The 26,597-nt window shown below is 40.0% G+C and overlaps 1 protein-coding gene across 2 annotated transcripts in view; it reads right to left on the bottom strand.

Moving 5' to 3' along the window:
* C1S (complement C1s) overlaps window positions 1-26,597 on the bottom strand; it is a 164,265-nt gene that overhangs the window by 96,354 nt on the left and 41,314 nt on the right. For both annotated transcript variants that reach the window (XM_053692820.1, XM_053692819.1), the window contains exon 3: window positions 23,781-23,955. In XM_053692820.1, the coding sequence (XP_053548795.1) occupies window positions 23,781-23,955 (175 nt within the window). The remainder of the gene's footprint in view (window positions 1-23,780; window positions 23,956-26,597) is intronic.

Consider the following 26,597-nt stretch of genomic DNA (forward strand, 5'->3'; position numbering starts at 1 on the left):
CCTCACTGGAATACCCTCACTATCATACCATCACTAGTACACCCTCACTATCATACCCTCACTTGCATATTCTCACTAATATACGCTCACTAGAATACCCTCACTATTATACCAGCACTAGTTTACCCTCACTGGAATACCCTCACTATCATACCCTCACTGTCACACCCTCACTAGTATACCCTCCCTACCATAACCTCACTATCATACCCTTACTAGTATACCCTCACTGTCATACCCTCACTATCATACCCTCACTAGTATACCCTCACTAGTATACCCTCACTAGTATACCCTCACTGTCATACTCTCACTATCATACCCTTACTGTCATACTCTCACTATCATACCCTCACTAGTATACCCTCACTTTCATACCCTTGACTATTATACCCTAACTAGTATACCCTCACTATCATACCCTAACTAGTATACCCTCACTTGCATACACTCACTAGTACACCCTCACTATCATACCCTCACTTGCATATCCTCACTAGTATACACTTACTAGAATACCCTCACTATCATACCATCACTAGTACACCCTCACTATCATACCCTAACTAGTATACCCTCACTATCATACCATCACTAGTACACCCTCACTATCATACCCTCACTATCATACCCTAACTAATATACCCTCACTATCATACCATCACTAGTACACCCTCACTATCATACCCTCACTTGCATATTCTCACTAATATACACTCACTAGAATACCCTCACTATTATACCAGCACTAGTTTACCCTCACTGGAATACCCTCACTATCATACCCCCCACTAGTTTACCCTCACTGGAATACCCTCACTTTCATACCATCACTAGTACACCCTCACTATCATACCCTCACTTGCATATTCTCACTAATATACACTCACTAGAATACCCTCACTATTATACCAGCACTAGTTTACCCTCACTGGAATACCCTCACTATCATACCCTCACTGTCATACCCTCACTAGTATACCCTCCCTACCATAACCTCACTATCATACCCTTACTAGTATACCCTCACTCTCATACCCTCACTATCATACCCTCACTAGTATACCCTCACTAGAATACCCTCACTAGTATACCCTCACTAGTATACCCTCACTATCATACCCTTACTGTCATACTCTCACTATCATACCCTCACTAGTATACCCTCACTTTCATACCCTTGACTATTATACCCTCACTAGTATACCCTCAATATTATACCCTCACTAGCATACCCTCACTATCAGATCCTCACTAGTATACCCTCACTATCATAATCTCACTATCATACCCTCACTACTATACCCTCACTATCATACTCTCACTAGCATACCCTCACTATCATACCCTCAATAGTATACCCTCACTAGCATGCACTCTCTAGCATACCCTCACTATCATACCCTCACTAGCATACCCTCACTAACATACCCTCACTAGCATATCCTCATTATCATACCCTCACTAGTATACCCTGTGACAGACCCTTCTGTCAGGACTGAAGGAGTTAATTGTGTTTAGCTAAGAAACTAATTTCTAAAGACAGAGTTGCTGGCTCCAGCTATAATCTAATTAGTGCTAAGCATTCTATTGTTTGATCACCTCCAGAGAGAAAACGCCTAAGTGATAAGAAGGGCCAAGAGTGTCTTGTGGTTGAAGTGTTTAAGTAATATAATTCTATTGTATCATGTCAAAGGGCTTGTTCCCTCCATGTAATGTACAACAGCCTTTCAACCCCCATCTGGGGGGGGGGGGGTCAGACCTGCATAAATACTAGGCATAGCCTTTTAATAAATGTCATTCTGTTTTAAACCTGAAAACTGGCTGGGTTGTGAATTGCTGATTCCCTATGCAGGACATTGTTCATCTGATATTAACCTTGGTACACTGTTGGTACCGTAACATACCCTTACTAGTATACCCTCACTATCATACCCTAACTAGTATACCCTCACAAGTATACCCTCACTATCATACCCTCACTAGCATACCCTCACTAGAATACCTTCACTATCATAGCCCCACTAGTATACCCTTACTATCACACCCTCACTAGTATACCCTTACTAGTATAACCTCACTAGAATACCCTCACTATCATACCCTAACTAGTATACCCTCACTAGTATACCCTCACTATCATACCATCACTAGTATACCCTCACTAGTATAGCCTCACTAGTATACCCTCACTATCATACCCTCAATAGTATACCCTCACTAGCATGCACTCTCTAGCATACCCTCACAATCATACCCTCACTAGCATACCCTCACTAACATACCCTCACTAGTATATCCTCATTATCATACCCTTACTAGTATACCCTTACTAGTATACCCTCACTTAGAGAAAAGAAAATTGTAGGCGCTAAAGGAACTGTGACCCAGCTTAACTAGTGAATTCCCCTCCAAGAATACAATGTAGCAAAAGCAATGTCAAAAATAAAGTTAAGCGCTAAAAGCAAGGGTATATATAGGTGATGTATAGATTAACGTGAATGTAGTGTCCAAAAAATATAGTTTATCTTCAATGTATTACTGGATAGATATATATATTGTGTCAGGAAAGAAACAGAGGCATATATATAGTATCAATGGAAAATTCCAAGCAGCAATTTATTATACTATTTAAAAAACTGTTACAAACAGAAAGGTGTCTAGAATCTAAAACGATACAATGTAAAATAAAGGGACGTCTCCCTTAAACAATGCAATTATACATATAAAATAAACATAAAAGAACGATTTGTTCAGTACTTGCGCTTTATAGAGAGTGTAACGATATCCCAAAATTGAGGAAAGTTGTTGTTATATTGTATATTTAAATGTTTTTATTTCTAACAAGTAAATAGTAGAAATGTTGCTCCTTTGATAATTCTGTCTAAAAGTTGGAGCTTAAACTTAAGGCAGAGTATCTGTGAGCAATTACTGTAATGTGGTGAGATTCTGGGTTGTATCTTTAATGAAAAATAAACCTTTTAAAGCAACAAGATACGTGAAAACAGAAAACACTAGTTCAGTGAATTCAATGATGCAAATCAGAATAATGCAAAATAGAATATATTAGTGCATATAACAGGATAAGTAGTAAATAAGTATAGTCCGTTTTCACACACTCACTCAGATAAGTAATTCAGCTTGTTATAGTCTAGGGTAGAAATGTCAGAGAGATACTTGCAGTTCACAAATATACACTTAGCCAGCATAAGGTTTGTAGGAAAGATTATACCTTCGGTTTGATAAAGTAGAAAGTACAGACCGTGAACTGAAGATCAGAGCGGCAGAGCGTTGTGGCGTCTCAGCGGTAGCTCCGACTGAGCGAGTGTGACTCACTTCCGGTTTCGGCGAGCAGGCAGCTGGGACGCTGCAAGGGAGATTAGTGACAGCGTGCGAATACCTATAGATAGCAAAATAGAGAAGGTAATGCAGGTTGTCAGGTGAATCTGGATAGCGATATATTGGTAATTCCAGGAGGTTTCCCAAGGTGACAGGTGAACCTGTGAAATAAGCATAAAGTAGCCAGGAGAGCAAAAAAGGATGATACTCCTTAGAGGTAACATCAATTATCAGGCAGTGAATAGAAGGCGTGAAGGTGATTAAATAGGGAGAGAGGAAAGTGGGAGGGATATGTCTTAAAGGTATATCACATCTCCCCCCCCTCAAGGGACCACTCCAGAAGACCCTAGACGAGGTTTGAATGGATACTTGTGGTGAAACCGGCGCACCAATACAGGTGCATGGACCTCCGAATGGGAATGCCACGAATTCTCCTCCGGACCGTAGCCTCTCCACTTGACCAAATACTCCAATCGTCGGTGTCTCAACCGGGAATCAAGAATCTTCTCCACTTCAAATTCCTCCTGACCATCAATCAGGATTGGGGCTGGAGGAACTAGATGTTGTCTTGAAGGGTCTGATTTGTATGGCTTTAATAGAGAAATATGAAAAGAATTATGTATCCTAAAATCCTTCGGCAGGGTTATACGGACTGCATTCTCGTTTATGACCTTTTCAATAGGGAATGGACCTAAAAATTGGTTAGCGAGTTTCTTGCTAAGTAATTGCAGTTTGAGATGTTTGGTGGATAGAAGGACAAGATCACCAATCTTATATTTTGGGGTTTCTCTGTGTTTTTGATCGTAATATTTCTTCTGTCTTTCCTTTGCATCTTGAAGATGGGTCTTCAAAACGTCTAACCGTTGTTGTAGAGATGATGTGTAATCTGTAGCACTTGGAGAGTTAACAGTTACCTTTGATAAAGTAATAGAGATTGGGTGATAACCATAAGTTGCGTAGAATGGAGTCATTTTAGTGGAAGATGACATTGAATTATTATAGGAGAATTCTGCTAAGGGTAAGTATGCGACCCAATCATCCTGTAAATGGGTAATATAACATCTGAGATATTGTTCAAGGGTTTGGTTTAATCTCTCAGGCCTAGATTTAGAGTTCGGCGGTAGCCGTCAAAACCAGCGTTAGAGGCTCCTAACGCTGGTTTTGGGCGCCCGCTGGTATTTGGAGTCAGTGATTAAAGGGTCTAACGCTCACTTTACAGCCGCGACTTTTCCATACCGCAGATCCCCCTACGCCATTTGCGTAGCCTATCTTTTCAATGGGATCTTCCTAACGCCGGTATTTAGAGTCGTTTCTGCAGTGAGCGTTAGAGCTCTAACGACAAGATTCCAGCCGCCTGAAAATAGCAGGAGTTAAGAGCTTTCTGGCTAACGCCGGTTTATAAAGCTCTTAACTACTGTACCCTAAAGTACACTAACACCCATAAACTACCTATGTACCCCTAAACCGAGGTCCCCCCACATCGCCGCCACTCGATTAAAATTTTTAACCCCTAATCTGCCGACCGCCACCTACGTTATACTTATGTACCCCTAATCTGCTGCCCCTAACACCGCCGACCCCTGTATTATATCTATTAACCCCTAACTTGCCCCCCACAACGTCGCCGCAAGCTACTTAAAATAATTAACCACTAATCTTCCGACCGCAAATCGCCGCCACCTACGTTATCCCTATGTACCCCTAATCTGCTACCCCTAACATCGCCGACCCCTATGTTATATTTATTAACCCCTAATCTGCCCCCCACAACGTCGCCGACACCTACCTACACTTATTAACCCCTAATCTGCCGAGCGGACCTGAGCGCTACTATAATAAAGTTATTAACCCCTAATCCGCCTCACTAACCCTATCATAAATAGTATTAACCCCTAATCTGCCCTCCCTAACATCGCCGACACCTACCTTCAATTATTAACCCCTAATCTGCCGACCGGAGCTCACCGCTATTCTAATAAATGTATTAACCCCTAAAGCTAAGTCTAACCCTAACACTAACACCCCCCTAAGTTAAATATAATTTTTATCTAACGAAATAAATTAACTCTTATTAAATAAATAATTCCTATTTAAAGCTAAATACTTACCTGTAAAATACATCCTAATATAGCTACAATATAAATTATAATTATATTATAGCTATTTTAGGATTAATATTTATTTTACAGGCAACTTTGTAATTATTTTAACCAGGTACAATAGCTATTAAATAGTTAAGAACTATTTAATAGTTACCTAGTTAAAATAATAACAAATTTACCTGTAAAATAAATCCTAACCTAAGATATAATTAAACCTAACACTACCCTATCAATAAAATAATTAAATAAACTACCTACAATTACCTACAATTAACCTAACACTACACTATCAATAAATTAATTAAACACAATTGCTACAAATAAATAAAATTAAATAAACTATCTAAAGTACAAAAAATAAAAAAGAACTAAGTTACAGAAAATAATAAAATATTTACAAACATAAGAAAAATATTACAACAATTTTAAACTAATTACACCTACTCTAAGCCCCCTAATAAAATAACAAAGCCCCCCAAAATAAAAAATTCCCTACCCTATTCTAAAATACAAATATTACAAGCTCTTTTACCTTACCAGCCCTGAACAGGGCCCTTTGCGGGGCATGCCCCAAGAATTTCAGCTCTTTTGCCTGTAAAAAAAAACATACAATACCCCCCCCCCAACATTACAACCCACCACCCACATACCCCTAATCTAACCCAAACCCCCCTTAAATAAACCTAACACTACCCCCCTGATGATCTTCCTACCTTGTCTTCACCATGCCAGGTTCACCGATCCGTCCTGGCTCCAAGATCTTCATCCAACCCAAGCGGGGGCTAGACATCCACTGAAGAAGTCCAGAAGAGGGTCCAAAGTCTTCCTCCTATCCGGCAAGAAGAGGACATCCGGACCGGCAAACATCTTCTCCAAGCGGCATCTTCTATCTTCTTCCATCCGATGACGACCGGCTCCATCTTGAAGACCTCCAGCGCGGATCCATCCTCTTCTTCCGACGACTAGACGACGAATGACGGTTCCTTTAAGGGACGTCATCCAAGATGGCGTCCCTCGAATTCCGATTGGCTGATAGGATTCTATCAGCCAATCGGAATTAAGGTAGGAATTTTCTGATTGGCTGATGGAATCAGCCAATCAGAATCAAGTTCAATCCGATTGGCTGATCCAATCAGCCAATCAGATTGAGCTCGCATTCTATTGGCTGTTCCGATAGAATTTGTTTGAGGATGGAAAGCAGTTGAAAACCTGACATCAATCTGCAGGATTTTACATAAAGACCTCCAGAAAGCTGAGGTGAACTGAGTTCCCCTATCAGATATTATGACTTTGGGTAAGCCATGTAAGCGTACGATAGAAGCTATAAAAGCTTTAGCTGTTGTACTTGCAGTAGGAAGGGACTTCAATGGAACAAAATGAGCAAGTTTGGTTAAATGATCTACAACAACGAATATTGTGTTATATGTTTGTGAAAGTGGTAAGTCAACAATGTAATCCATCGAGATTCTTGACCAGGGTTTATCAGGTATTGGTATGGATGTTAATAACCCAATCGGCTTTTAATGTTCTAGTTTATTCCTTGCGCAAATATCGCAATAGGAAACATAATTGGTAATATATTGTTCCATCTGTGGCCACCAGAAAAATCTTCTTGTGAGTTCAATAGTTTTTTGTATGCCTGTATGTCCTGATAGAACATTGTCATGTGTATAGGTTAGAACTGTTTTGCGTAAGGGATCTGGTACAAAGAGTTTGTTTTTGTGATAGTATAGACCTGTGGATGCATCTTTGGTACATGAGTTGGGTATATTTGGATCCTTTATGAGTGCAGTTAGTACTTCATTTTCGAATGTGGTGATACATCCTATTATCTTTTGTTGCGGGATAATTGGGGAAGCTAAGATCTTATCATTTTGGTTATCATGTTGTCTGGATAAAGCATCAGCTTTCATGTTAAGAACCCCTGGTTTATATGTTAGTTTGAAATTGAAACGATCTAGAAAAAGAGACCAACGAACTTGGTGGGCAGAGAGAGTCTTATTTTTCTTTAAGTACTCTAAATTTTTATGATCAGTATAAATCGTAAATGGTACTTCAGTGCCCTCTAACAAGTGTCTCCAATGTTCCAAAGAGTTCTTAATGGCTAACAACTCTTTGTCCCCAATACTATAATTTTTTTCAGCTGGTAAGTATGTTCTTGAGTAATAAGCGATAGGATGTAAAAGAGTGGATGTTTTATCGTGTTGTGATAAGACTGCGCCAATACCAGAATTGGAGGCATCTACCTCTAAAACAAAAGGTTGTTGATAATCTGGTAGAGTTAAAACAGGAGCAGTTGAAAAACATTTCTTTAAGGCGTGAAAAGCCTTTTGGGTCTCCTCAGTCCAAAGATATCTTATCTTACTACTGGTTAGTGAAGTAAGAGGTTTCACTATAACAGAAAAGTTATGAATGAATTTTCTGTAAAAATTCGCGAAACCTAAGAATCTTTGTAAGGCTTTTACGGTAGTGGGGGTGGGCCAATCCAAAATAGCTTTAATTTTATCTGAATCCATGCTAATAGTATTGGGTGTTATGATGTAACCTAAGAATTTTATTTGATTGACATGAAAAATACACTTTTCTTGTTTTGCATATAGTTTGTGTTCTTTTAGTCTTGTGAGAACCCATCTAACATGTTTTTCGTGATCTAATAAAGTACTTGAGTAGACTAAGATGTCATCTAAATATATGATGACACATACATCAATCAAATCATGAAATATTTCATTTATGAAATGTTGAAAGGTTGCCGGGGCATTGCATAAACCGAAAGGCATGACGTTGTATTGGTAAAGACCGTATCTGGTGCGGAAAGCAGTTTTCCACTCATCTCCTTTTATGCGAATTAAGTTATATGCACCCTTCAGATCAAGTTTGGTAAATATTGTGGCATCAGTAAGCCTTTCTAATAACTCAGGAATCAAGGGTAAAGGATAGCGATTCTTTACTGTGATATTGTTTAGAGCCCTATAGTCTATGATTGGTCTTTGAGTGCCATCTTTGTTTTTAACGAAAAACATGCCTGTAGCTGCCGGTGATGTTGAATGTGTGATAAACCCCTTTTTTAGATTTTCATCTAAATATAAACGTAAATCCTTGAGCTCTTTTTGAGACATGGGATAAATTCTACCATGAGGTATTTGAGAGCCAGGGATTAATTCAATGGGGCAATCAAAAATTCTATGCGGAGGAAGATTCTCCGCCTCTTTTAGATTAAAGACATCCGCCAAATCCTGATAAACCTCTGGAATACTCTGTATATTTGCTATGTGTGTTTGTGGAAAACATGTTTTTAAGCAATAATCTGATTGGAATTTTATTTGATGGAGTGACCAATCTATTTGAGGGTTATGGGTTTTTAACCATTTATAACCTAATACTATGGTATGCATAGCAATTGGGAGGATATCAAATGATAAATATTTAGTGTGTCCATTTGTGGTTGTGATCAATAAAGGTATAGTATGGTGTGTTATAGGACCATGTTGTATAGAGGAACCATCAATTAATTTAACAAACACAGGGATTTGCTTGCACACCGTGGGTATTTTATTAACTAATACATAATCAGTGTTGATATATATCCCTGAAGCCCCAGAGTCAATAAATGCTTTATTCTGAAGATTGTTTTGGTCCCACTGTAGAGAGAGAGAGATAGTTAGTTGATTTGTAAGATCAGTTTTAATATGTTCTAAGGTAACATTCTTACCCCTCTTTTGTATGTCCAGTAATGGGCAATCTGAGACAGCATGGTCTTTCTTTGCACAGTACATGCAAAGGTTGGAAAGTCTCCTTCTAGTCTTTTCCTCAAGGGTCAAATGACCCCTTATTGCGCCTATTTCCATAGGTGTTGTTTTATCATGATGAGAGGTATTTGGGTAATTTTGTCTAGGAGAGGTCTCAAATCCTCCTCTTTCAGCCTTACGTTCTCTAATTCGTCTGTCCAGAGAAGTACTAAGTTTAATCAAAGCAGAGAGAGTTTCTGGCATGTCAAGGCGAGATAGCTCGTCCTTTAGGACTTCTGATAAACCCAATCTGAATTGATTTCGGAGACTGACCTCATTCCACTGAGAGTCAGTCGCCCATAGCTGAAAATCCGTGGTGTACTCCTCCACAGTACGCTTTCCCTGCTTAAGGGAGCGAAGCTTGGTCTCTGCTATTAGCTGTGTGTGAGCATCCTCATATAACTCAGACATAGCAGCAAAGAATTCCTGCAAGGAATCAAGGATAGAATTGTTTGATTCAAACAATCTATTTGCCCATGTGCGGGGCTCCCCTGTGAGGTAGGAGATGGTAGTGCACACTCTCAATCTTTCAGTGTGATATGTGCGAGGTTTTAGAGTAAATAATAGAAGACAGGAATTTTTGAAATCCCTGAAAGCAGATCTCTTGCCTGAAAAAGGAGTTGGGGGTTGTACTTGGGGTTCTGGGATTTCAGGGGTTTTAGGTGTTAAACAGTCTTTTACTAAAGCTTTTAACGTTGTGGTTTCTGCCTGTACTTCAGTTAGGCCACGAGCCAGATAATCCAATTTTTGATGGATATTGTTAAATGCCTTTTGAATCTCTGTGGGATCCATAATATGGCAATTTTGTTTTTTAGGGCCTGATAATACTGTTATATTGAAAATATAAATGTTTTATTTCTAACAAGTAAATAGTAGAAATGTTGCTCCTTTGATATTTCTGTCTAAAAGTTGGAGCTTAAACTTAAGGCAGAGTATCTGTGAGCAATTACTGTAATGTGGTGAAATTCTGGGTTGTATCTTTAATGAAAAATAACCCCTTTTAAAGCAACAAGATAAGTGAAAACAGAAAACACTAGTTCAGTGAATTCAATGATGCAAATCAGAATAATGCAAAATAGAATATATTAGTGCATATAACAGGATAAGTAGTAAATAAGTATAGTCCGTTTTCACACACTCACTCAGATAAGTAATTCAGCTTGTTATAGTCTAGGGTAGAAATGTCAGAGAGATACTTGCAGTTCACAAATATACACTTAGCCAGCATAAGGTTTGTAGGAAAGATTATACCTTCGGTTTGGTAAAGTAGAAAGTACAGACCGTGAACTGAAGATCAGAGCGGCAGAGCGTTGTGGCGTCTCAGCGGTAGCTCCGACTGAGCGAGTGTGACTCACTTCCGGTATCGGCGAGCAGGCAGCTGGGACGCTGCAAGGGAGATTAGTGACAGCGTGCGAATACCTATAGATAGCAAAATAGAGAAGGTAATGCAGGTTGTCAGGTGAATCTGGATAGCGATATATTGGTAATTCCAGGAGGTTTCCCAAGGTGACAGGTGAACCTGTGAAATAAGCATAAAGTAGCCAGGAGAGCAAAAAAGGATGATACTCCTTAGAGGTAACATCAATTATCAGGCAGTGAATAGAAGGCGTGAAGGTGATTAAATAGGGAGAGAGGAAAGTGGGAGGGATATGTCTTAAAGGTATATCACAGTTGTTTGCTTGCCAAGTGGCAAAAAGTCAACTATTAGATTACAGGACTTAATTACCCGGTGTGTATAGTTGGCGTTACTGGTTGGAAATAGAAGCGCCTTTTTGTGTGGAGGTAACGTGAAGTCACGTTCTATGACGGCAGGTGATGTTACCATGGCAACCCCTATTCCTTAGTATGGAAGGAAGTCCTGGGGGATATTAAGACAATCTTTGCGGTCATGAAAATTGACTAATAAGAATTCTTTGTGCTTCAAATAAGCGGTGTAAACCGGCAGGGTTTTATGTAGACTTCTTAAGCCTTACTTTGGACTTTGCGGTCGCTATGTAGCGACTGATGGTGCAGAATAATGTTATTTCTCCAGACTCTATTTGCCAGAGATAGCAGGTGGATCCTTCAAGTAGATAACTTGGTGGTCGTTAGTAATGACTGGAGGAACTTGAGATGTATAAGTGGATCTTTGCGGTCGCTAGTAGCGACTAGGTTATCCTTTGTTGAAAGACTTGGCGGTTGCAAATAGCGACTAGGAAAGCAGGTGGATCCTTCAAGTTGATGACTTGGTGGTCGTTAGTAAAGACTAAAGGATCTTAGGATGTATAAGAGGATCTTTGCGGTCGCTGGTAGCGACTGGGTTATCCTTTGTTGAAAGACTTGACGGTCGCAAGTAGCGACTAAGAAATTCTTTAATGATGGTCAGTTATGTGGTCGCTAGATAGGATAAATATAGCTTTCTGCTTTCTGCTTTCTGCTATTTATCCTATTATTGATGTTATTTGATAACATCTTTATGCTTTAAAGGACTTCCTACTTGAACTTTTATATCAATTATTTATGTGCCTGCTGGCACCAACTGACAACAAACTTTACCAACTGCTGTGCCGTTTGGTACCAACTTATTTACAGAGAAACTCTTAGTCGCTACTAGCGACCACATAACTGACCATCATTAAAGAATTTCTTAGTCGCTACTTGCGACCGTCAAGTCTTTCAACAAAGGATAACCAAGTCGCTACCAGCGACCGCAAAGATCCTCTTATACATCCTAAGATCCTTTAGTCGTTACTAACGACCACCAAGTCATCAACTTGAAAGATCCACCTGCTTTCCTAGTCGCTATTTGCGACCGCCAAGTCTTTCAACAAAGGATAACCTAGTCGCTACTAGCGACCGCAAAGATCCACTTATACATCTCAAGTTCCTCCAGTCGTTACTAACGACCACCAAGTTATCTATTTGAAGGATCCACCTGCTATCTCTGGCAAATAGAGTCTGGAGAAATAACATTATTCTGCACCATCAGTCGCTACATAGCGACCGCAAAGTCCAAAGTAAGGCTTAAGAAGTCTACATAAAACCCTGCCGGTTTACACCGCTTATTTGAAGCACAAAGAATTCTTATTAGTCAATTTTCATGACCGCAAAGATTGTCTTAATATCCCCCAGGACTTCCTTCCATACTAAGGAATAGGGGTTGCCACGGTAACATCACCTGCCGTCATAGAACGTGACGTCACGTTACCTCCACACAAAAAGGCGCTTCTATTTCCAACCAGTAACGCCAACTATACACACCGGGTAATTAAGTCCTGTAATCTAATAGTTGACTTTTTGCCACTTGGCAAGCAAACAACTTTCCTCAATTTTGGGATATCGTTACACTCTCTATAAAGCGCAAGTACTGAACAAATCGTTCTTTTATGTTTATTTTATATGTATAATTGCATTGTTTAAGGGAGACGTCCCTTTATTTTACATTGTATCGTTTTAGATTCTAGACACCTTTCTGTTTGTAAAAGTTTTTTAAATAGTATAATAAATTGCTGCTTGGAATTTTCCATTGATACTATATATATGCCTCTGTTTCTTTCCTGACATAATATATATATATCTATCCAGTAATACATTGAAGATAAACTATATTTTTTGGACACTACATTCAAGTTAATCTATACATCACCTATATATACCCTTGCTTTTAGCGCTTAACTTTATTTTTGACATTGCTTTTAGTATACCCTCACTATCATACCCAACTAGTATACCCTCACAAGTATACCCTCACTAGTATAGCCTCACTAGCATACTCTCACTATCATACCCTCAATAGTATACCCTCACTAGCATGCACTCTCTAGCATACCCTCACTATCATACCCTCACTATCATACCCTCACTAACATACCATCACTAGCATACCCTCACTAACATACCCTCACTAGCATACCCTCACTAACATACCCTCACTATCATACCCTCACTAGCATACCCTCACTAGCATACCCTCACTAACATACCCTCACTAGCATATCCTCATTATCATACCCTCACTAGTATACCCTTACTAGTATACCCTCACTATCATACCCTAACTAGTATACCCTCAAAAGTATACCCTCACTATCATACCCTCACTATTATACCCTCACTAGAATACCCTCACTATCATAGCCCCACTAGTATACCCTTACTATCACACCCTCACTAGTATACCCTTACTAGTATACCCTCACTAGAATACCCTCACTATCATACCCTCACTATTATACCCTCACTAGAATACCCTCACTATCATAGCCCCACTAGTATACCCTTACTATCACACCCTCACTAGTATACCCTTACTAGTATACCCTCACTAGAATACCCTCACTATCATACCCCCACTAGTATACCCTCACTATCATACCTTCACTAGTATAGCATCACTAGTATACCCTCACTAGCATACCCTCACTATCATACCCTCAATAGTATACCCTCACTAGTTTACCCTCACTAGTTTACCCTCACTAACATACCCTCACTATCATACCCTCACTAGTATACCCTCACTAGTATACCCTCACTAGTATACCCTCACTATCATACCCTCACTATCATACCCTCACTAGTATACCCTCACTAGTATACCCTCACTACTATACCTTCACTATCATACCCTCAATAGTATACCCTCACTAGTATGCCCTCACTAACATACCCTCACTAGTATACCCTCACTAGTATACCCTCACTATCATATCCTCACAAGTATACCCTCACTATCATACCCTCACTAGCATACCCTCTCTAGAATCCCCTCACTATCATACCCTCAATAGTATACCCTCACTAGTAGGCCCTCACTAACATACCCTCACTAGTATACCCTCACTAGTATACCCTCACTATCATACCCTCACTATCATACCCTCACTATCATACCCTCACACGTATACCCTCACTATCATACCCTTACTAGTATACCCTCACTAGAATACCCTAACTAGTATACCCTAACTAGTATACCCTCACTAGTATACCCTCACTATCATACCGTCACTAGTATACCCTCACTATCATACCCTCACTTGCATACACTCACTAGCATACCCTCACTAGAATACCCTCACTATCATACCCTCACTAGTATACCCTCACTATCATACCATCACTAGTATACCCTCACTATCATACCCTCACTTGCATACACTCACTAGCATACCCTCACTATCATACCCTCACTAGTATACCCTCACTATCATACCCTCACTAGTATAGCATCACTAGTATACCCTCACTGTCATACCCTCATTAGAATACCCTCACTAGTATAGCCTCACTAGTATACCCTCACTATCATACCCTCAATAGTATACCCTCACTAGTATACCCTCACTATCATACCCTCACTATCATACCCTCACTATCATACCCTCACACGTATACCCTCACTATCATACCCTTACTAGTATACCCTCACTAGAATACCCTAACTAGTATACCCTAACTAGTATACCCTCACTAGTATACCCTCACTATCATACCGTCACTAGTATACCCTCACTATCATACCCTCACTTGCATACACTCACTAGCATACCCTCACTAGAATACCCTCACTATCATACCCTCACTAGTATACCCTCACTATCATACCATCACTAGTATACCCTCACTATCATACCCTCACTTGCATACACTCACTAGCATACCCTCACTATCATACCCTCACTAGTATACCCTCACTATCATACCCTCACTAGTATAGCATCACTAGTATACCCTCACTGTCATACCCTCATTAGAATACCCTCACTAGTATAGCCTCACTAGTATACCCTCACTATCATACCCTCAATAGTATACCCTCACTAGTTTACCCTCACTAGTTTACCCTCACTAACATACCCTCACTATCATACCCTCACTAGTATACCCTCACTAGTATACCCTCACTAGTATACCCTCACTATCATACCCTCACTAGTATACCCTCACTAGTATACCCTCACTACTATACCTTCACTATCATACCCTCAATAGTATACCCTCACTAGTATGCCCTCACTAACATACCCTCACTAGTATACCCTCACTAGTATACCCTCACTATCATATCCTCACAAGTATACCCTCACTATCATACCCTCACTAGCATACCCTCTCTAGAATCCCCTCACTATCATACCCTCAATAGTATACCCTCACTAGTAGGCCCTCACTAACATACCCTCACTAGTATACCCTCACTAGTATACCCTCACTATCATACCCTCACTATCATACCCTCACTATCATACCCTCACACGTATACCCTCACTATCATACCCTTACTAGTATACCCTCACTAGAATACCCCAACTAGTATACCCTAACTAGTATACCCTCACTAGTATACCCTCACTATCATACCGTCACTAGTATACCCTCACTATCATACCCTCACTTGCATACACTCACTAGCATACCCTCACTAGAATACCCTCACTATCATACCCTCACTAGTATACCCTCACTATCATACCATCACTAGTATACCCTCACTATCATACCCTCACTTGCATACACTCACTAGCATACCCTCACTATCATACCTTCACTAGTATACCCTCACTATCATACCCTCACTAGTATAGCATCACTAGTATACCCTCACTGTCATACCCTCATTAGAATACCCTCACTAGTATAGCCTCACTAGTATACCCTCACTATCATACCCTCAATAGTATACCCTCACTAGTATACCCTCACTATCATACCCTCACTATCATACCCTCACTATCATACCCTCACACGTATACCCTCACTATCATACCCTTACTAGTATACCCTCACTAGAATACCCTAACTAGTATACCCTAACTAGTATACCCTCACTAGTATACCCTCACTATCATACCGTCACTAGTATACCCTCACTATCATACCCTCACTTGCATACACTCACTAGCATACCCTCACTAGAATACCCTCACTATCATACCCTCAATAGTATACCCTCACTAGTATGCCCTCACTAACATACCCTCACTAGTATACCCTCACTAGTATACCCTCACTATCATATCCTCACAAGTATACCCTCACTATCATACCCTCACTAGCATACCCTCTCTAGAATCCCCTCACTATCATACCCTCAATAGTATACCCTCACTAGTAGGCCCTCACTAACATACCCTCACTAGTATACCCTCACTAGTATACCCTCACTATCATACCCTCACTATCATACCCTCACTATCATACCCTCACACGTATACCCTCACTATCATACCCTTACTAGTATACCCTCACTAGAATACCCCAACTAGTATACCCTAACTAGTATACCCTCACTAGTATACCCTCACTATCATACCGTCACTAGTATACCCTCACTATCATACCCTCACTTGCATACACTCACTAGCATACCCTCACTAGAATACCCTCACTATCATACCCTCACTAGTATACCCTCACTATCATACCCTCACTAGTATACCCTCACTATCATACCCTCACTTGCATACACTCACTAGCATACCCTCACTATCATACCTTCACTAGTATACCCTCACTATCATACCCTCACTAGTATAGCATCACTAGTATACCCTCACTGTCATACCCTCATTAGAATACCCTCACTAGTATAGCCTCACTAGTATACCCTCACTATCATACCCTCAATAGTATACCCTCACTAGTATACCCTCACTATCATACCCTCACTATCATACCCTCACTATCATACCCTCACACGTATACCCTCACTATCATACCCTTACTAGTATACCCTCACTAGAATACCCTAACTAGTATACCCTAACTAGTATACCCTCACTAGTATACCCTCACTATCATACCGTCACTAGTATACCCTCACTATCATACCCTCACTTGCATACACTCACTAGCATACCCTCACTAGAATACCCTCACTATCATACCCTCACTAGTATACCCTCACTATCATACCATCACTAGTATACCCTCACTATCATACCCTCACTTGCATACACTCACTAGCATACCCTCACTATCATACCCTCACTAGTATACCCTCACTATCATACCCTCACTAGTATAGCATCACTAGTATACCCTCACTGTCATACCCTCATTAGAATACCCTCACTAGTATAGCCTCACTAGTATACCCTCACTATCATACCCTCAATAGTATACCCTCACTAGTATACCCTCACTAGTATATCCTCACCATCATAACCTCACTAGAATACCCTCACTAGTCTACCCTCACTATCATACCCTCACTAGTATACCCTCACTAGTATACCCTCACTACTATAGCCTCACTAGTATACCCTCACTAGTATACCCTCACTATCATACCCTCAATAGTATACCCTCACTAGTATGCCCTCACTAACATACCCTCACTAGTAAACCCTCACTAGTATACCCTCACTATCATACCCTCACAAATATAACCTCACTAGTATACCCTCACTCTCATACCCTCACTAGTATACCCTCACTAGCATACCCTCACTAGTATACCATCACTATCATACCCTCACTATCATATTCTCACTATTATACCCTCACTAGCATACCCTCACTAGTATACCATCACTATCATACCCTCACTAGTATACCCTCACTAGTATACCCTCACTACTATAGCCTCACTAGTATAACCTCACTAGTATATGTGGAGTTATAAAATCATGATTAGAATAAATTATAAAATCATGATTAGAAAAATATACAATTTCAAAGAAGAATTACACATTAAATATGTTATTCATAGATAAAACATTTAGATATAAATTAAGATATAGAATATGGAAGAGTTATAAATTAAATTAATTTAGGATTAGTCAGTTTAGTTAGTAATGGGTTAAATAGTGTTTTAAAGACAATGTATTTAAAACTGTGACATTTACATTCAGTTGCTGTTGTCAATCAAAACACCTATACTGCTAGCTAGACACATAGTATTATTAACACTCTAATACACTGCGCATGAACAAGTTAAAATAGTATTTTCTATATGTCAGCCAAAATTATAAGTCTTTTTAAGGAAGTTAAAATATACAAAGATAGCCTTTTCATTTATGGTATGCTTTGATTTCATTGGCTTAAAATGTGTATATAAGCTTTGCATTTGTATAAGGCTATTGTTATCTTCTGCCTTCAGATCTCAAGGTATGTAATTAATCTTGCTGTGATTAATAAATAGTTTATGTCAACTAATATTTGATAAATATGAGTATTAATTTAATCTGTTAGATAACCCAGATTAAATATTTGTCTATAGTTAGGATTTTGTCTAACCAAGGCGAAATTAAACCATATTAAGAATAATTCTTACAAGCATCTCATTTTTATCTTCTTTTGCGAGAATCATACATATACATCTGTTGCTAAACACTCATTTAGTGACAGCCCTTAGACTAGAGAGGTATATACGACAGTATACCCTCACTCTCATACCCTGACTAGTATACCCTCACTAGCATACCCTCACTAGTATACCATCACTATCATACCCTCACTAGTATACCCTCACTAGTATACACTCACTATAGCCTCACTAGTATACCCTCACTAGTATACCCTCACTATCATACCCTCAATAGTATACCCTCACTAGTATGCCCTCACTAACATACCCTCACTAGTAAATCCTCACTAGTATACCCTCACTATCATACCCTCACAAATATAACCTCACTAGTATACCCTCACTCTCATACCCTCACTAGCATACCCTCACTAGTACACCATCACTATCATACCCTCGCTATCATATCCTCACTATTATACCCTCACTATCATACCCTCACTATCATACCCTAACTATCATACCCTCACTATCATACCCTCACTAGTATACCCTCACTAGTATAACCTCACTAGCATATCCTCACTATCAGACCCTCAATAGTATACCCTCACTATCATACCCTCACTAGTATACCCTCACTAAGCTAAACGTTTGGGCAATACATTATCACCGTCCATGTTACCTGGGTGTGTAAAACAGAATTGTCTTTCTTTGAAACCAGGTTTCATTAAATGCATTAGCAATAGATGTCAGCCCTGTTCATATGCCATTTTGGTACACAATTTACTCTCCAGGTAACAGGTAAAGTCTATCAAATAAGACAATATTCAACTTGTAACTCCTGTTTTGCAATATACCTTGTGACCTGTAGGGGGTGCTGTAAGCAGTATGTAGGTTTAACCACTAGAGCTCTTAAAGATCGTTTTCTTGAACACCTAAGAGCCATTGAGGATCCAGAGTCTACTACACCAATTTCTCTACACCTTAAGAGAGAAATAACGCTGATAGTTCCAACGCATCCAGGTTATTCCAAGACACCCCAGAGAGGGGGAATAGGGAAGAAATCCTAAGACAACGAGAAGCATTTTGGATTTTTCATCTGGATACTTGAATACCAAAAGGTTTAAACTCTGAGTGGGATGTCAAACTGTTTGAGCAAATTGAGCAATCTAACCATATGAGATGTTTTTCTTTTTTGTTTGCTATATATCAGAGCAAACAGCCACTGTAAATAATTGTAAATATGTTGTGTTCTAACTTATATGTATTTACACTACCCTCTAACATCATGTTCATTCTGTTATATTGAAATACCAGAGCTAGCATCACTATTAAGATGAGCCTTATGTGACACAGGTGTGGGATTTCATTGCTTCTCGATTGTGATAGGTGGTTTATCTGTAAGGGGGAGGAGTTAAAGTAAAGAAATAGGGTGTGTTAGCAGTTGTTACTTATGGGTCATTGATAAAGTGCAATATCACCTAGATTACGAGTTTTGCGCTAAACAGGGTGCGAAACTGACGCCCAAAAAAGTTGTGTTATTTCACCCTCCATAACGCTGCCATTACGAGTTACTGAAAAGCCTCCTTGTGCATGTGATATGGTGGCATTAAGCTCCATACCACACAAAATCCAAGGGCTGCTTTGACGTGCTCATGCACGCTTTCCCCCATAGACATAATTTCTCCACTTCCCGACATCGCCGTCACTAAATAAAGTTATTAACCCCTAATCTGCCGCTCCCAACATTGCCGGCACTAATAAAAGTTATTAACCCCTATTCCGCCGCTCCCCAACATTACCACCACTATACTAAAGTTATTAACCCCTATTCTGCCGCTCCCCGATATCTATGGCTAGTTACCACCCAAGAAGCAGCCTCTTTTTGCTCAATATGTGCCTTTCACAGAGAAGAACTTTCCTGTAGCATAGCCTTATAAAAATAAAAAGCACCCCCAAATAAAAACACCCCCTAGCCTACAATAAACTACCAATATTCCTTTAAAGTGCCTTTTGTAGGGTATTGCCCTAAGTTAAACAGCTTTTACCCGTAAACAAAAATACAAAGTCCCCTCAACAGTAAAACCCACCACCCTACCAACCTCCCAAAATAAAAAAAACCTAACTGTAAAAAAAAACCTAAGCTCCCCATTACCTTAAAAGGGCATTTAGCTCTTTTTCAAAAGCCCAAACCCTAATCTGAAAAAACACCCCAAAATATAATAATAATTCCTAACAGTAACCGTAGAATATCTACTCACGTTTGCTGAAGTCCGGACATCCAGGTGGCAAGATTTCTTCATCCAGGCGGCGACATCTTCATCCATCGTGGGGTTTTTTCTATCTTCATCCCGGCGGCGCAGAGCGGAGCGGTAAAGACATCCAGCACGGAGCATCCTGTTCAAATCAGCCAATAGGATTTCAGTAGCTCTCATCCTACTGGCTGATTTGAATTTGAAGAATCAAATCAGCCAATAGGAATGCAAGGTACGTCATTTTGAAACAGCTACCTTGCATTGAAGCTTCCGTGTACGGCAGGGACCATATGAAGAGGACGCCTGGATGTCTTTGCCGCTCCGCTCCGCCGGGATGAAGATAGAAGGCGCCCCTGCGATGGATGAAGATGTCATCACCTGGATGAAGACTTCTTACCGCCTGGATGTGAGTAGATATTCTGGGGATAGTGTTAGGTATTTTTATTATTTTTTGGGGGTATTTTTTTTTTCAGATTAGGGTTTGGGCTTTTGAAAAAGAGCTAAATACCCTTTTAAGGGCAATGCCCATACAAATGCACCTTTAGGGGCAATGGGTAGTTTGTTTGTTTTTTAGAGTTAGGTTTTTTATTTTGGGGGATTGGTTGAGTGGTGGGTTTTACTGTCGGGGGGACTTTGTATTTTTTTACAGGTAAAAGAGCTGTTTAAATTAGGGCAATGCCCTAAAAAATGACCTTTTAAAGGCTACTGGTAGTTTATTGTAAGCTGGGGGGGGGGTATTTTGGAGGGGCTTTTTATTTGTATAGGGTTATTAGATTAGGTATAATTGTTTTATTTTTGATAATTTTGTTTATTATTTTTGTAAGCTTAGTGTTTTTTATTTTTCATAATTTAGTCTTTTTATTTTTTGTAATTTTAGACTTTTTAATTTTTCTCGTAGTGTTAGCTTTTTTAAATATGTCATTTAGATTTTTTGAATTGGTAGTATTTTTTATTTTATTAGAATAGTAAGGTTAGGTTAATTTATAGTTTAATGTTAGGTTTATTTTTATTTCACTGGTAAGTTTTTATTTAATTGAATATAGTTATATTGTAATTTTAATTTAAAGTTAAGGGGGTGTTAGGTTTAGGGGTTAATAATTTCATTTAGTGTTTTGCGATGTGGGGGGCCAGCAATTTAGGGGTTAATAGGTTTATTTAGTGCGGAGATGTGGGAGGCCGGAGGTTTAGGGGTTAATAGGTTTATTTAGTTGCAGAGATGTGGGAGGCCGGAGGTTTAGGGGTTAATAATTTTATTATAGTGTCAGCGATGGCAGGGAGCGGCAAAATAGGGGTTAATCGCTTTATTATAGTGTCGGCGATGTCGGGGAGCGGCAGAATAGGGGTTAATAACTTTATTATAGTGGCGGTGATGTCGGGGAGCGGTGGAATAGGGGTTAATAATTTTTATTAGTGTCGGCAATGTTGGGAGCGGCAGATTAGGGGTTAATACATTTATTTAAAAGTTGTGATGTGGGTGGGCGGCAGATTAGGGGTTAATAAGTTTAAATAGTGTTTGCGAAGCGGGAGGGTGGAGGTTTAGGGGTTAATAGGTAGTTTATGGGTGTTAGTGTACCTTGTAACACTTTAGTTATGAGTTTTGTGAAACATTTTTATGGCGCAAAACTCATAACTACTGCTTTCAGATGGCGGAATGGATTGTGTCGGTGTAGGCGGCAACGCAAGCTTTTTAGCCTCACCGCACAATCTGTAATACCAGCGCTATGAAAATCCCACGCAAAAACGTAATTTTTTTAAATGTGGAATGGACGTTGTGTTACAGGCTATAATACTTGCAGTATAGCTATACCGACACGACATACAATAGTGCGTTACTGCCATTACACTGAAATTGCCATTTTTTGCCATAACGCAAAACTCGTAATCTACCTGACTGTGAATAACGAAACACGTTTGTCCTTCTTTCTGTCTGTGATGTGTACTATGTGTACCAAGTTTAATAGTGCCTATTAAACATGTTTTGCATTTTTACTACCATATCCTGTTCTGTGGATGTGTGGATTAACCGGGTGCTGCCGTTTGTTGTTGATGCTGGATTACTGTTGATGGAGCGCTTACTCGTTTGCCTAGCACTGGTGACATCATCTTCTAACGACTGCCTGTATTGGGAGCGTTACTGAGGCATACTAGCGTTAATACGGCTGTCTCTCAGTGTGGGCTGCATACCGAAGATAAGGAGACTTTCCTTTGAGCGTTGCTCTGTGTTGTTGTTCCAGATGTTAGTGGGCCTGAGGGTTTTGTATTTTTGCACTCCATTTCTAAGCTTGCCTATATTTTTTGAAGGTAAGTGCTCGATAGCGCTATCACTTTAGTTCTGCACTAGTAATCAAGCCTGAATCACTATCCAATTCTGCCTGATCTGCCCAAGAGACTTATACAGCACATGTGTCTTGTTTTATTAAATAGTAACTACAATCTAAAGAATCCGCCCCTGTATCTCTAATACAGTATATAAGTATGCTGTCTTTATTAAATAGTAATTACAATGTAAAGACTCCACCCCTGTATCTCTAATACAGTATATAAGTATGCAGTCTTTATTAAATAGTAACTGCAATCTAAAGACTCCACCCCTGTATCTCTAATACAGTATAAAAGTATGCAGTCTTTATTAAATAGTAACTGCAATCTAAAGACTCTGCCCCTGTATCTCTAATACAGTATATAAGTATGCAGTCTTTATTAACCTCTTAAGGTCATATGACGGAATTTTTCCGTCATAAAACAATTGAGCAAACTGAAAGCTGTGTCCTTAAAGGGTTAAATAGTAACTACAATGTAAAGACTCCACCCCTGTATCTCTAATACAGTATATAAGTATGCAGTCTTTATTAAATAGTAACTGCAATCTAAAGACTCTGCCCCTGTATCTCTAATACAGTATATAAGTATGCAGTCTTTATTAAATAGTAACTACAATCTAAAGACTCCGCCCCTATATCTCTAATACAGTATATATATGTATGCGGTGTGCACATCTTTCTGTAATTAATACAAATAGACAAACACAAAAATGAAACCCGTAGATGTCGCACACACTCACCCACTGCCGAGTAATATGCAGCAAATCCTGTGTATCGCTCCTGGTTAGAGAAATCAGAATGAAATTCAATGGTCAGGAAGTCAGTGGGATAGAATTTCTCCTGTATGGGGGCTCCTTTGAACTCCTCAGATTTGCGCCCACAGAGCTTCAGTTCATTCATCCCCCCAACAATAACCTGCAAAGGAGAGAGGTCACCAAACAAGTACTTAGTGTACAGAGGATGTGGCATCAGCTGGTGCCACTTATGTAAGGCAGCATCTGACTCATTTTACTGTTAGTTTAGTTATACCTGTACCATTACCTCTGTGCACGGGCATGGTCTGTCATTATACTGTTAGTTTAGTTATACCTGTACCATCACCTCTGTGCACGGTCATGGTCTGTCATTGTACTGTTAGTTTAGTTATACCGGTACCATCACCTCTGTGCACGGTCATGGTCTGTCATTGTACTGTTAGTTTAGTTATACCGGTACCATCACCTCTGTGCACGGTCATGGTCTGTCATTATACTGTTAGTTTATTTATACCTGTTCCATCACCTCTGTGCACGGTCATGGTCTGTCATTATACTGTTAGTTTAGTTATACCTGTACCATCACCTCTGTGCACGGTCATGGTCTGTCATTGTACTGTTAGTTTAGTTATACCTGTTCCATCACCTCTGTGCACGGTCATGGTCTGTCATTGTACTGTTAGTTTAGTTATACCTGTTCCATCACCTCTGTGCACGGTCATGGTCTGTCATTATACTGTTAGTTTAGTTATACCTGTACCATCACCTCTGTGCACAGTCATGGTCTGTCATTGTACTGTTAGTTTAGTTATACCTGTACCATCACCTCTGTGCACGGTCATGGTCTGTCACTGTACTGTTATTTTATTTATACCTGTTCCATCACTTCTGTGCATGGTCATGATCTGTCATTGTACTGTTAATTTATCGATACCTGTTCATCACCTCTGTGCATGGTCATGGTCTGTCATTGTACTGTTAGTTTAGTTATACCTGTTCCATCACCTCTGTGCACGGTCATGGTCTGTCATTGTACTGTTAGTTTAGTTATACCTGTTCCATCACCTCTGTGCACGGTCATGGTCTGTCATTGTACTGTTAGTTTAGTTATACCGGTACCATCACCTCTGTGCACGGTCATGGTCTGTCATTGTACTGTTAGTTTAGTTATACCGGTACCATCACCTCTGTGCACGGTCATGGTCTGTCATTATACTGTTAGTTTATTTATACCTGTTCCATCACCTCTGTGCACAGTCATGGTCTGTCATTATACTGTTAGTTTAGTTATACCTGTACCATCACCTCTGTGCACGGTCATGGTCTGTCATTGTACTGTTAGTTTAGTTATACCTGTTCCATCACCTCTGTGCACGGTCATGGTCTGTCATTGTACTGTTAGTTTAGTTATACCTGTTCCATCACCTCTGTGCATGGTCATGGTCTGTCATTGTACTGTTAGTATAGTTATACCTGTTCCATCACCTCTGTGCACGGTCATGGTCTGTCATTGTACTGTTAGTTTAGTTATACCTGTTCCATCACCTCTGTGCACGGTCATGGTCTGTCATTGTACTGTTAGTTTAGTTATACCTGTTCCATCACCTCTGTGCACGGTCATGGTCTGTCATTATACTGTTAGTTTAGTTATACCTGTACCATCACCGCTGTGCACGGTCATGGTCTGTCACTGTACTGTTATTTTATTTATACCTGTTCCATCACTTCTGTGCATGGTCATGATCTGTCATTGTACTGTTAATTTATCGATACCTGTTCATCACCTCTGTGCACGGTCATGGTCTGTCATTGTACTGTTAGTTTAGTTATACCTGTTCCATCACCTCTGTGCACGGTCATGGTCTGTCATTGTACTGTTAGTTTAGTTATACCTGTTCCATCACCTCTGTGCACGGTCATGGTCTGTCACTGTACTGTTAGTTTAGTTATACCTGTTCCATCACCTCTCTGCACGGTCATGGTCTGTCATTGTACTGTTAGTTTAGTTATACCTGTTCCATCACCTCTGTGCATGGTCATGGTCTGTCACTGTACTGTTAGTTTAGTTATACCTGTTCCATCGCCTCTGTGCACGGGTATGGTCTGTCATTGTACTGTTAGGCCTAGATTTGGAGTTTTGTCGGTAAAGACCCGCGTAGCTAACGCCGGCTTTTTTCTGGCCGCACCATAAAAATAACTCTGGTATTGAGAGTCCACATAAAGGCTGCGTTAGGCTCCAAAAAAGGAGCGTAGAGCATTTTTAACGCAGCTTCAACTCTCGATACCAGAGTTGCTTACGCAAGCGGCCAGCCTCAAAAACGTGCTCGTGCACGATTCCCCCATAGGAAACAATGGGGCTGTTTGAGCTGAAAAAAAACCTAACACCTGCAAAAAAGCCGCGTTCAGCTCCTAACGCAGCCCCATTGTTTGCTATGCGGAAACACTTCCTACGTCTGCACCTAACACCCTAACATGTACCCCGAGTCTAAACACCCCTAACCTTACACTTATTAACCCCTAATCTGCCGCCCCCGCTATCGCTGACCCCTGCATATTATTATTAACCCCTAATCTGCCGCTCCGTAAACCGCCGCTACTTACATTATCCCTATGTACCCCTAATCTGCTGCCCTAACATCGCCGACCCCTATATTATATTTATTAACCCCTAATCTGCCCCCCACAACGTCGCCTCCACCTGCCTACACTTATTAACCCCTAATCTGCCGACCGGACCTGAGCGCTACTATAATAAAGTTATTAACCCCTAATCCGCCTCACTAACCCTATAATAAATAGTAT

This window comes from Bombina bombina, chromosome 9, assembly GCF_027579735.1.
Source record: "Bombina bombina isolate aBomBom1 chromosome 9, aBomBom1.pri, whole genome shotgun sequence".
NCBI lineage: Eukaryota > Metazoa > Chordata > Amphibia > Anura > Bombinatoridae > Bombina > Bombina bombina.